At 37.5% G+C, this 13,468-nt stretch overlaps 1 protein-coding gene across 1 annotated transcript in view; it reads right to left on the minus strand.

Moving 5' to 3' along the window:
• Window positions 1-2,721: 2,721 nt before the first annotated feature.
• The window catches only part of LOC103599958 (patched domain-containing protein 4-like), a 67,640-nt gene continuing 56,893 nt past the window's right edge, over window positions 2,722-13,468 (minus strand). Inside the window, exon 3 of the mRNA XM_008584160.1 lies at window positions 2,722-3,225. Coding sequence (XP_008582382.1) covers window positions 2,722-3,225 — 504 coding nt within the window. The remainder of the gene's footprint in view (window positions 3,226-13,468) is intronic.

Consider the following 13,468-nt stretch of genomic DNA (forward strand, 5'->3'; position numbering starts at 1 on the left):
CTTAATGCCTAATCTGAGTGTAATTTTCTGAATTATCCTCATTCATGTTCCAAATTTCTGGGCACTGTAATGCTCCAGGGCTCAAATCTCAGACTTCTTCTATTTTCCACACATATTTATCTTTATCAGATACCATGGCTTTCAGTATTAGCTACACTGTGATGAATCCCAAATTAATATCTTCAGCTCCAACTTACAGATTTTACCTCTGAACCTGATCAACAAGTTGTCTTATGCAGCTAACTCCACATTTTTTTGCTTGGAAGCCTAATAGGTATCTCTAACTTAGCAGACACAAAACTGAACTTTTGATCTCTCCCCCACCCCAAACTTATTCCTCCCATGACCTCCCTAGGACAGTAAATGACAACTGCATTCTTAGTTATTCAGACCTCAAAACGTGGGGTCATCTTTGACTCCTCTTTCTTTTGCACACCGTATCCAATTCTTCAGTGAATACTGTCAACTCTATTTTTAAATATATGTCCTGAGTCTAATCCCTTTTTACCACTGTGGCTGCTCCCATGCCATTTTATGCCACCATTATATCCCATGCTCATTTTGCAGTGACCTCTTAGTCCCCCTATGACCACTCTTGCCCCATTGCAGACTAATTTCCATAATGTAGCAGAGATGTCTTTAAAATATGTCAGATCATACCCTCCTGTCTCAAAATGTTTCAAATAGCTTCTCATCTCACCCAGAATAAAATCTGAGGTACTAAGTTCTCAGTGCCCTGCATGATCCGGCCCAGTACTGCCTCCTGACTTCTTCCACCACTCGGTTGCCCTCTCTGCTCCAGTCACACTCTCTTTCTTGCTCTTCTTCAACATCACCAAGCAAGGTCCCATCTCAAAGCCTTTGCATGTGTAGTTTCTTTTGCCAGTGACAGCCTTCTCAGATTGCCACATAGTTCCTTCTTTTACTTTATTTAGCTCTCCACTTCAATTTTATTTTTTTAGAAAGACTTTCCCCTGACCATCTAAGCTCTTTAACCCTTATTTTGCTTTACTTCTATCCTTTATATCTCTTACCAACAATATAATATAGTTTCATAGGTGACAAAAATTTTTCAAATAGTTGTTTGGGAAGAAGAGAGAAACATTTTACTAACAAGGTGAACATGTATTTAGAGATGATATGCAAAATCCAGGAAGACTCAATTTCTTGAAGCCATGAACTGTTTCCTATTCAACAATGAATCCATTGCACTTAACACACCAGGTTAAGTACTAAAACTTGCTGATATTTGTTGAGTGTTCACTATGTTCTATTAGTTTTAATTATATTCCATTACACTGAAAATAAAACAATTCTGGGCCTGGCCAGTTAGTTCAGTTGGTTAGAGCATGGTGTTGATAACACCAAGGTCAAGGGTTCAGATCCCTACGCTGGCCAGCTGCCAAAAAAAGGTAAATAAATAAATAAAACATTTCTTTGAAGATAATACCATTATTATCCCCATTTTATTTGAGAAGAAACTGAGGTTTAAGGAGATGAACTAATTTAAGTTAGGTTTAAGGAGATGAACTAATGAAGTTGGGTCCCAGGTAAAGAAACCCAATCCCAGCACCTACCATAAAAACCCACTTTGTGGTGTCATTCTTTAAAATGTTTGCTAAGGTGAAAGAAAAAAGGGGGGGGGGAGGCTGGGTCACCTAGAAGACTTTATGATCACATACTTGTATCTTTTTCAATTAATAATAAAACCTATAATTTAGAGCTGATTTTAACCCAGGAAGCAAAAAATAATTATTTTATAGCTGAAGACCATCTTGCTCATATCAGTTCGCCTAGAGGCTATTTACATCTTACTCTCTGAATCGATACACATAGGGAATGACATCACAGCTGACAGAAACCTTCTGCAGTATCATATCACCATTATCATCTCTTTTCTGATAAGACACATCAGTCCTGTTGCTCAGTCCTCATCCATTTTTATTCCTAGCCTTGATCTTTTTTGTGAGAACACACACCATCACACACCATTTTCTAGACCATTTATGTATGGTTGGGAGAGAACTTACATGAAAGGATAATCTTGAGTGAGGATGCTCACTAATTATTTTAACCAGAGATGAAAAAGATTAGATGATACACCTAAATGGCAGCAGGAAAGTCTTAGTTTATATAGAGGTAAGGGAATGGAATATATTCTGTGAAAAAACTTTGAAATGAATTAGTAAATTTTACTTAAGAAGTTCTTTGAGATTAGGACATATTACTGATCTCCAGAACTTTCATCTCATGATATTTACTCTTCACAACCATCAACTTGAGGATGTCCATAAATATGAGCCACAAAATTTTGTTTGAAGTAGGTCTTGGATCTCCTTAACGTTGTCTCCCATAATCCCTGACCTATAATTTTTGCAGAAGCTGAGTAGACAGTTCCAATGACATGTAATTTAAAGGCATTTGACAGCATTAAACTAAATGTGAAGATGGTTCAGTCATCTCTTAATTTTCTAAAAGGCCTAATAGGGTAAAACAGACACAATTTTCACTAAGAATTTACATAACCATGTAGACACACCGATGCAGAATTAAAACAGATATCCACCTGAGAATTCAAGAAATGTACTACCTTTCCCCAAACCAACAATTTTCACTAAGAATTTACATAACCATGTAGTCACACCAATGCAGAATTAAAACAGATATCCACCTGAGAATTCAAGAAATGTACTACCTTTCCCCAAACCGGTAAGAATCCGATTACCACAAGGATGGATAGTTACCCATGGCGAAGAATGGGATTCCCAGCAGGGTGGAGTTGTACTTTCCATCTGTGATGAAGAAGATTCCTGCTGCTGTGATGAGGGAGATGCACACTGTGAGTACCCCCAGGAGGCCCAGGATGGGCTTACTGCGCAAGCAGTCCTTCATGGAGCTGGAGAGGGTGGCTGTGGTCAGGATCAGCACAAGGCTCACCAGGACTTTGCTTCTGGCCAGGATGCTGGTCTTATGAAAGTCTCTCCAGAGGCTAAAGGATGCTAAAGAGTACAGCTGGAGGTCTTTATGTTCCTCCTGGAGCTTCCTCATAAGCTTACAAAATTCATTCTCCCACTTCTCCCCTATGAGGTCTTGGGTGGCAGAGCCATAGGTCTGGAGGTAGTAGGTGATTTGAATGGCTCTGGCTGACTTGACCCGCTGGTCCTTGCTGTTTGGTACTTCCACTACCCCGCCCAGTTGGTGTCCAATAAAACTGTTCCTCCCATCCTTGAAAACAGAAAAAGGGAAGACTTATGTTACCAGAAGGATGCACATGCCTGGGAACAGATTCTTACTCTAAGTGAAGAAGCACAAGAAAGGCAGAGATAGGCACCAATAACTGTGGAACTGGTGTGGGTGGAGAGGCAAGTTAGAATTTTATTTTCAACTTTTTGGAGCTACATGGGACACCATGCATGATGTTCAGGATTAGAAGAGATGCAAAGAGTGTTACAAAGCTACACGAGACTAGCCACATGCATAGGAAAATGTACATAGACATTATTTTGGTCTCACCCATACCATCATTCCCACCACTATCTTTTGTAAAAATCTACTATAAATCCTTAATGCAAGATCAAGTTTTATGATCCAGTTTCAGCCAAAAGTGAAGCATAGCATGAGCTAACAACATTTCAAAAATTAAAATAATTATCCAATGTAAATATAAGCTAAACTTTCTAAGGTTAACACACAGACATACCTACACCAACACACATACGAACACACACAAACACAGGTGTCCTTGCTCCTTTATATTCTGGGGTCAGAATTGTGTATTGCAGGGCAGTGCAAAAAATACTGTTTCCTACAATTAGTTTAATGATGTCAAAATGCTTCCTAAATATGATTGAGGACTTGTTCACTCATTACAATATTCCCTCCAAACACTCGCTTCAGGCATAGGTTAGCTTTTTCCTACAGATGGCAATGGACAAACCCCCCAGGTGAGACTGATAAAATTGTCAGACTGAGTTGCCAAAAAGTTATTTCAATTTCAGAGTTTGACATGACGTAGGGTAGGCAAGATCATAAGAAGAGGAGATTGGTAAGAGAAGCAACCACTCCTCTTTAAGGCACACATAGGTGGACGCAGAGTTACTTAAACAGGTTTAGAGCAGTAATTCTCATCTGGAAATCCCTAAAAGCTGTCACAAAATTTTAATCAATTTGGAAATTTTATTTTTGCCACAACTGTCATGTACTTCAATGACAATGGTTGTCAGAATACTGAACCCAACAGCAAGTTGCAAGATGGAGTATTACACTGAAAATATGTTGCAAGTACTGGGGGAGAAGCAGGCACACAGGTAAATTTATGCCACAAGTGGCCTGTGTGTTTGCTGAAGCAGGCAAAATGTTTATCTCACAAGGATATGAAAAAGTAAAGTCAGGGCAGGGAGCAGTTCTTTCTAGAGGCAGTAATATAAAAGAGCAGCAAATCCAATAGTGTGATAACCATGGGTGTTTTCATAGAACTGTGAGGCACTATATATTCTAGTAGACACGTGCAACATCTATTATGGATTTGTTTAGCCCAGATACCTATATATAAAGCACTTGTTTGTATTTGTATTTTTAAAATGCACCAAAGAAAACCTAATACTTGAGGGTGTGTTGCAAACACAAAAAGTTTAAGAACTTTACAGAGAGTACAAACACACTTAGGAGAATCATCAAGAATTGCAAAAGAGAAATTTTGTAGTCACTCCATATATTAATTTTCCCCTACATGTTAAATAAATACAATTATTCTATTTAACTCAACCTAAACAATATATTTCTTAAGAATTTGATTTGTGGGTTTTTTCTTCTTGGCATATCTCCCACTTCCATGGCAACTTTGTAATTTTCCCATCTCAAATCAAACTCCAATTTTGGCTGTAGGTTCCCAAGGCTTTCTCTTGATTAAACCCTGTGGGGTGCTCCAGTGAGCTTCAGTGGAAATGTAGCAAGCTTTGGGAATCCTGTCACTGGCCTGAGAAGTTGTGGAATACAGTTTCTACTGTTTCAGTAGATCTAATTTGCTCCTCAACTGGCTCGTTTATTTTTGCTTTAAGCTTGGTATATTTTTTAGGTCCATCTTTGTTACTACTTCTTTGAAATCCCATCTTTGATGTTGACTTGTGTTTCTGATTATTTGAAAGAGAAATTTTTTTTTCCTTTTTGTCTTTTTTCGTGACCGGCAACGGATCGCAACCCTCAGTGTCGCGCCCGTACCGGACCGGGACCGGCAACGGAATCGCAACCCTCGGTGTTGCGCCCGCACCTCGCTCAGCCAGTGAGCGGCCAGTCTGTATGTGGGATCCGAACCCTCGGCGGGAGCGGTGCACTGTAGCAGTGCGCCACCAGGCCGGCCCCGAAAGAGAAATATTTTAAAAGTCATATTTACTTAAGAATATGCAGCTCTGTGTGTCTCTACTCATTTCTGTCAACAAAAATATTTCTGATGATTCTTTAGCAGCAACATAAAGATTTTTGTGTCTCTCAGGCCTAATTTGGAGATTATAGTGGATCCAAGAGGGTGCTGACATAGTGTCTGGGCAAAAAAGCCAAAATTTTTAAAAAGGCAAATATAGATTTTTAAATAACAGTTCATCACTGGGATTGGCTAGCTGCTAATCCTTTTAAAGTTGTCTCATTTCCATTTTTACAAAAACATATTATAAAAGATATGCTTTCATCCTATCTTTTCCCATTATATTTAAATCAATGTAACAAATGAAATAAATTTCTCACTCATATTCTGTTCCACCTTATGTACCAGAACAAAATAGATGAGGTGTTTGGACGTCTTGATATTGAAAGCTTCATTGAAAGATCCACATCTTGTATATGTAGTTGGCCCAATCACTCTATTCACTGTAGTCCTGAGAAATACACTTTAATACTTGTATGGGAACATGCTACTATTTTGTAAGGGGTGGTAGAAGAGTTCATTAGTTTCATTAGTTTCCCCAAATAACCAATTCATAGATGCTTTTAATACAGGAGAAACAAAGAATGAATATAACAAATATTGTGATTATCCTCTGGGTGGAACTTCCTGGAGTTGTAAGATGTCCAGTAGGATTAGTGGAGAGAATGCTGTCATTAGGAGTCATGTGACCTGAGTTGTAGCAAGCAGGTCACACTAATTGGATAATAAACCCATTTCCCATTCTAGGTTTCAGTGTTTTCATCTATAAAATCAGCAGATATGAGGATATGAATAAATGTTTGCATGATATTTAAGTAATTTTTCAGCTCTATTATTCTATAAAAATAAATACCATCTATAAAGTTACTCCAAAGCAATCTGAATGTCAGAAAGATATCATTTTAACTAATAGAGCCATGAATTCATGATTTTTACATCCGATCAAGATCTTACCTATTACAGGGTAGAGCTGTTTTGCTTAATCGATGAGCAAAGCTCGAGTCTCAAAGAAGGTCAAAGACATGAACTCAGGGTTCCAACTAGACCTTCTGATTCCAAGTCCAGTTCTAGAATCCTATGAGAGTGATTTGAGGGAAGCCACTTTGGCTACTGTGCCCCACTAACTGCTCTTTTTGATTAAAACTTATTTCTCTTGCAGATTCCCTTTCCCAGAATTTTCCTTTCCACTAAAGCAATTGTCCACCATTTAACACATATATTGATTTAACTTCTTTGTTTCCCAAAAAACCTCCCACACAAATTTTGAAATTCTTTTAAGTGAACATATCACCCTTTATGTCCCAATGACAATAAATCTTTGAATAAAAATATGACAAGATGATAACATGTTTTCAGTGCTCTCCTGTTTCTATGCTTCACTGAACTGAATTGACATTATTAACAAGAGATGACTTTAAGACCCTAGAACATATCCCGTCTATTTTTCTACTTCAATCTATTTTCCGCTCTGAAGCCAGAACCTAAGAAAATGTCAGCTGAGGTGTCTCTGGTAGGTAAATTGTTCCAAGGTGAATCAATGGAATAACAGGTCATGATGCTATCTTATGGCTATAAAGCATTTCATCACATTGTCTCTTCAGCAGCATGAATGCTGGGGAAATTTTAATTCCTGCATTTTTAACTCTTACTTAGTTTAAAGTCACTTCTTTGTAGCTTTTTAAAAATTGCTCCCACCCAGTCAACATCTCTGCAATGGAAAGGAAATTGAACTCTCAGAGATAAGATCAAAGAATAAATTCTTAATGTGATAGGAGAGGATGGAAACATTAATGTCATACACAATAGTGCAAAGATAAAAATTACTTGATGATGCTTTGGAATTACAAGGGAGCAAGTGTAATATTTACTCAATATACATATACTCAGTTGACATTCAGACACTTTCTGTGACTGTAAGATAATATGTTAACACAGCTCCTGTGCGAAACAATTGTAATTAAGATTTCATCAATTTTCAACAAGGCAGACACTGAGAAGGTATTGGAAACTTTTAGATGGTCAGTTGTCTTTTATCGCTGAAAAGAAAATCTTCCTGTGTATGGTGACATTTCTAAAGGAGTGTAAGATTTGGTTTGTTTGTTTCAACAAGATTTTCCCTCATATTTATTTCCTAACTTATACCTCTTTGTTTTATTCCCAACATCAAGTGTGTGCAGAAACTAGAATTAAATGAAAACATGAGTTACCTTGATTTTCCACTCCAGAGCTTCATGTTCAGTAGAAATGAGCAAATAATGAGAAAGCAAGTTTCTACAAGGTATTTATTTTTTAAAAAAATAATCAAAAGTCATTCTCAAGATGACTTTAAGCATTTAAACGCTTTCAGTAAAAAAATTAAATTAATTTTGTTAATGTTACTAAGCTGGGAATTTGCAGTGGTGTATTTCAGATTTTTTTCAAAGAGGAAGATTAAAAGACATGGTTTCTGTGTGGTGGAAATAAAATAAAAACTTTAGCCAAGTAGAATATAAAATAACTTGGGCCAACCCTGTGGCTCACTCGGGAGAGTGCGATGCTGGTAGCACAGAGGCTGAGGGTTTGGATCCTATATAGGGATGGCCGGTGCGCTCACTGGCTGAGCGTGGTGCAGATAACACCGTGCTGAGGGTGCAATCCCCTTACGGGTCAGGAAAAAAAAAAAAAAAAATATATATATATATATTTATATAAGTTTAACAGAGAACTGCAGCGTTATCAATTAACTGAGGCTTGGCTGTAAATTTTTAACACCTGTGGCTGACTCTGTTCTAAGACTTAAGAACTTTATTTGCATTATCCTAGGCAACTCTTCCAGTCACTCTATGAGGAAGTGCTACACTGGTGCAGTCTTATGTCACCCATGAGGACATCAGGGCCAAGAAAGAGAATGTAATGAGAGTAAGGTTCTATAGGTACTAATTAGTGCAGCCAATCAGTTGATTCTTGTTCCTGACTTCAACATTTGTATTCTTAACATAACTGCACATATATTTTGATAACTTATGAATTTATTTGAATGTTGGACAATATAGTGGTTATGTACACAGACAAGAGTTTAACTGTCTCGCTTAGAGTTCCAACCTCAACACTGACAAGCCGTGCAAGTGTCTTAAGCTCCCTGTGCATCAGTTTTATAGTGGGTTAAAATAAGATTAAATAGGCATTGTGAGAATCAAGTGTGTTAATACATATGAAATACTTAGAATAGTGCTCAGAAAGGGTTGGATGTTATTCTTACTATCATAGGTCATAAACGAAATACTTGAATGATACTGTTTATTCACTTAGCCATCTAAGATTATTCCACATTTCCAGCAAATGTCTATAATGTGACGGAAAGAACACAGGGCACAGGGCCAAGGCTCCTGGTTTCTAGATCCAGTTTTGCTACCATACAGCACGGTGACAGAAAACATGCTGCTCGACTTCTCTGAATGCCAACCCCTCATCTCCAAACTAAAAAGGTTTGGCTCATATTATCTCTAAAGGTCTTGTTTGCTCTATATTTAATGATTCATTGGTGGTAAAGTAGTTAGACACTACAAAATATGCTAGAGAAATCTGCACTAAGGGAAAAAAAAATAAGAAAGAAGGGGAAACATAAGATGACCCATGTTCATTTTTGTAGAAACAAGAAGCTTTTTTTAATCTTCTAAATCTGGACCAAGTCTTTTTTTTTTTTTTTTTCTCCTTTCTTTGAGGAGTCTCCAAAGAAAATTATTTTCAAATGGAGAAAGATAAGGAATTTGCCCTATTTTCCCTAGACGTAAATCATCTCTCAGTAGCCCAAATAAAGTAATTTTTTTCTCTTAGTAAAATTCATTTTATGTCCAGATCTTTATTAGTATCCTCTCTATTGGTTTGCTTATCACAAATAGCATAAATGCATCTGATTTCTCCTTTATTTATGCAAAATATTTACACAAATTTATAAACAATGCATAGAAGTAGCGTTAGCATCTGCATTAAATGTGAGTCATATAAAAATGACCTTTTTGTTTCTCTATAACTCATCAGTGATCCTATCCCCCAAATTTTTATAAAAAGCAACATTGCTATTCTTAAGTGAGTCTTTACCTAAGGGGTCACATTTGACTACTCAAGAGCAAGTATTCCATATCAAACAACACTTAGCTCTAGTGTCATAGGGGAAGTCGGCCACCACTCACACAGAACATTTGAGGAATGCAGGAAGCCCCTATGTTAGGACCTCCCTTCAGTAGAAGGATCAAAAGTCCTGCCACTACAGACTTGCTCTGGGGCTAAAAAATTCTCTTTGAAAAAAGTTCTAGTTTACTGCAGGCTATATAAGGAGTGAAAACCTGGACGAGCACCTCTGACTGGAAAAATAGACAACCCACAGAGGAAAACCTCAAAGTAGAGCTCAAGACAGCCTCATAAAAATGGGAAAGAAGAAGAGAAGCTTAGGTGCTGTAGGTAGCTACATGAGTTGGTGAATACCTGGGGTACCCAAGAATGTGACACATAGGTGGAAAACAGGCAACAAGGGCAGAATCATTCATTCATTCAAGAAATATTCAGTGAGCACGTGCTCTGTGCCAGACCACGTGCTCTGTGCCAGACCACTATTGAGGATACAGTCGTGAAAAGCTATCACTCCTATCTTCAGAGAGCCTGTAGCTAAGACAAGTAGGCAGGAAGGCATTTAAAAAATACGTACGTCCTGTGGTACCAGTCAATACAAGATGTTAAAGGAGCACTGAGAAGGAATCATCTAGCCTAGGGGCTATTAAGAAGGCATTCCAAAGAAGGTGGCATCTTAGCTGAGACATGAAGCGTGAGTAACAATTATCCAAATGAAATGGGATCTGGTCAGCGGACATGGGGAGGAATGGCCTTCCAGGCAGAGGGAACAGCATACACAAAGGCCTAGAAAGGAGAGTCAACATGGTGTATTCCCAGGACTTTGAGAATGACTGAAATATACAATGTGGGAGGTGGGGAGGGATGATGCAGAGCTCAGGACTGGTAGTGAGTGTGCAGATCTGCTTATTTAACACCTCTCACTCATTAACTGAACATTTTATATTCACAATGATTTGAGGTCTAACATGACATGTGAAATGTTATTTATTCATTTATCTTGAATCTAATATTCAATCAAAACCTACACACTTCATGTTTCAAATCAAGGTACTACCTATGTTTCTAATGACTTTTTTCATGTTCCAACTATCTGTTGTGTAATAAAGTACCAAAAACATAAAAAGAAAATAAAAATAAAAGCTCTCATTCACTTCAGTATGAAAGATGAACCTCAGGTGTGCCTTGGGATGGACATGGGCACTAGAGAGAGGGCATGGGTTAATGTTTTTTGCCTTCCTTACAGCTTTGTGTAAGGCAAGATTGACCTAACTGATTGTGTGAGCATTAAAAAGGGATTTTTCAGATCTTATGGAATACACACTATTTTGAAAATAAATTCTCCCCACAACTGAGCTTTTTCCAAAGAATCACCTCTTCTGAAGTGCTGAGGGATTCTTGGAAAACAATTTACTTCCTAATAGGGTGAGAGTTGTGGAAAGTGAGATACTCATTCTGATGATTCCCATAAATCCAATAAGTTACATCTGTACCGAGTGTCTGAAAAGGTGGATTGCTAGTCTGCATGTAGAAAACAAGATAAGGACAAACAAAGGGAAGATAAAGTCTCTTCCTTAGAGGAATTTATATATTTGTTGTAGAAGCAAAGTGCATAAATAAGATGGCAAGAGAATAAAGCAGCACGGAACATTATGTACAGACGACATTGCTAGAGAATATAGAAAAGCACTTGGACTGCAGTGCTATACACATGCAGCACAATCTTAACCATTTAAAAAAATATGCACATATAAATATTTGAAGGAAATACACTGGCTCATATTTGGTATAGAAATGATGGGTCAGTTCTGCGTTCCTGGTTAAGCTATGTCATATTATTTTGAAAAAAACACACCCTATTGACTCATCAACAAAATTAATAAATGTAAGTTTGTTAGGGGAACTGAACAAAGGGTAGATTAGAATGGGAAGGATAAATTGAGTGTGATGTCTGATCAAATTTCACTTAGGCCATGGGAGAGGAAGGAGGACCAAGAATCAGGGCTCCCTTATCCCCAGGATCAAATTCTAAGCAATTTGCCTGTAGCTCCTAAATGAACTTGAGTTATGATGGTTCATCCTTCATCATGAAGGACTGTGGTTTTGCCCATTGAGACATAATGAATGATGCTGTTCTACTTAAAGTTACAGGTGGGTTACAGCAGATTTCTGTCTGCTAAGGGTAGGGAAAAGTGCAAACACATACTTAATTCCTTAGCTGATCTGACCTTGCAGTGAACTAAATGGTGTTTTCTTTTAAGAAAAGATCATGGGGAATTTGGCGGCTCAAAATAACTTTCCTTATATTGAACTTGAGTTCTGAACTGGCCCTCATGAGGTTCTTTTTAATTTTTGCCTTTGTATCTTCCCATACCATGTGTTTTTTCTTTAATTTGGTTACAAAGACCAAATCATTTGACCAATCAAATGATAATTATTTTTCAGCATTTGCTATGCATAAAGCATCATGCTAAGCAAAAGCTGGCTTATTTTTTCTGGGATTCCCCAGATAGTGGCAGTTGCAGAGGTCTAGAATATGAAGTTGAAATATACATCCAGGAAATATACAATTGATTATGTAGGTTGGAAATAATGTCGTTTTTTAATGAACTTCACTCTCCTAATTTCTACTTTGCTTTGCTTTCTAGGATTGTATCAATTTATTCAAAGGCACCTCTTCTGATGGTTAATATATGTTGTCTTTTACCACTATTATCTGTGTGTCTGTTGTATCGCTCCAACTTGACTTCTAAGTTCATTGAAGATAGGGAATGAAGGTGGTAATTTTTCAAGCTACAAGAAACAAATATGGACATATCGCAAGGAAATGTAGAGGTATGGACGTATTATGAAAGAATGTGAAATCAATGGCGTAGCCGTTATTTGCAGTTGTGGGTGAAGTTAGCTGTGTCATAATCCTTTCATGAAACAAAAGTGACACCTTGTATTTCTACTAAAGACAATTCAGACATTAATATTTTATTGTTTCATACGAACATCCTGCCTGTCTCTTCCTTGTTGCATCTATTTTCTCCCTCCCCTCTTTCTCTCCCTTTCCATCTCTCTATAATCCTTTCTCCTTTTTCTCCTCTTCCCCCTTTCATCTCTGTCCTTCCTTTATTTGAAAGACAACTACCTTAAAAACACAGTGAGGGATAATCATTGAACTATGTCAGTAAAATGCTAGATAAAGAATAGAACTCTTGCTTAAGTTCATTTTATCTTCACTCAATTGCCTTTCATTTTAATCCCCAAAAGGACAGAAATGCTTTGAAAATATAGTGTGCAATATATATTCTAATGAGAGCCATAAAGCTGTTCTTTACTACAAGCAAGACATTCAGCCTTAAAGATATTAAAATAATTGAAAGCCTTGTGATAAAGCCAAGAAAGTAAGTACTCTCCTATCTTTCAGCTCCACGTGGGAGTTAAATATTACTTTTCTCAGCACAAGAGAAGAGGGTGCAATGGCTCACCTTTGCAAAGTGTATTAACATTTTCGGGCTGATGTGATATAGTTTAGTCAAGTGCATGAGCTAATCTTTGCATTAAATTCTATACTCTTAGATATCTAGCAAAAGAGCACCTAGATGCCTTTTAAAAGTAAAATTTTTTAAAAGTTAAAAATTTGTAAGGAATTGGAATAAAAAATTAACTCAAAAGCAAAGTGAATGTTTTTTGCTTGATAATTTAACTTATTGTAAAAAATTTACCAAAAATCATTAAAGATTTAGAAAATAATTTTTGTTTTGTTTCTTGAGAGGAAAAATATTGCTTTTTGTTCATCTTGTTTAAGGCTAATATTAAAATTTACGTGCATTTGGGCTGGCCCGGTGGCGCACTGGATAGTGCGCCGCTTGGGAAGCACGGCGGCACTCCCGCCCGAGGGTTCGGATCCCACATACAGACCGGTTCCCGCTCACTGGCTGAGCGAGGCACGGGAGCAAC

Source organism: Galeopterus variegatus, unplaced genomic scaffold (genome assembly GCF_000696425.1).
Source record: "Galeopterus variegatus unplaced genomic scaffold, G_variegatus-3.0.2 Scaffold3161, whole genome shotgun sequence".
NCBI classification, from domain to species: domain Eukaryota; kingdom Metazoa; phylum Chordata; class Mammalia; order Dermoptera; family Cynocephalidae; genus Galeopterus; species Galeopterus variegatus.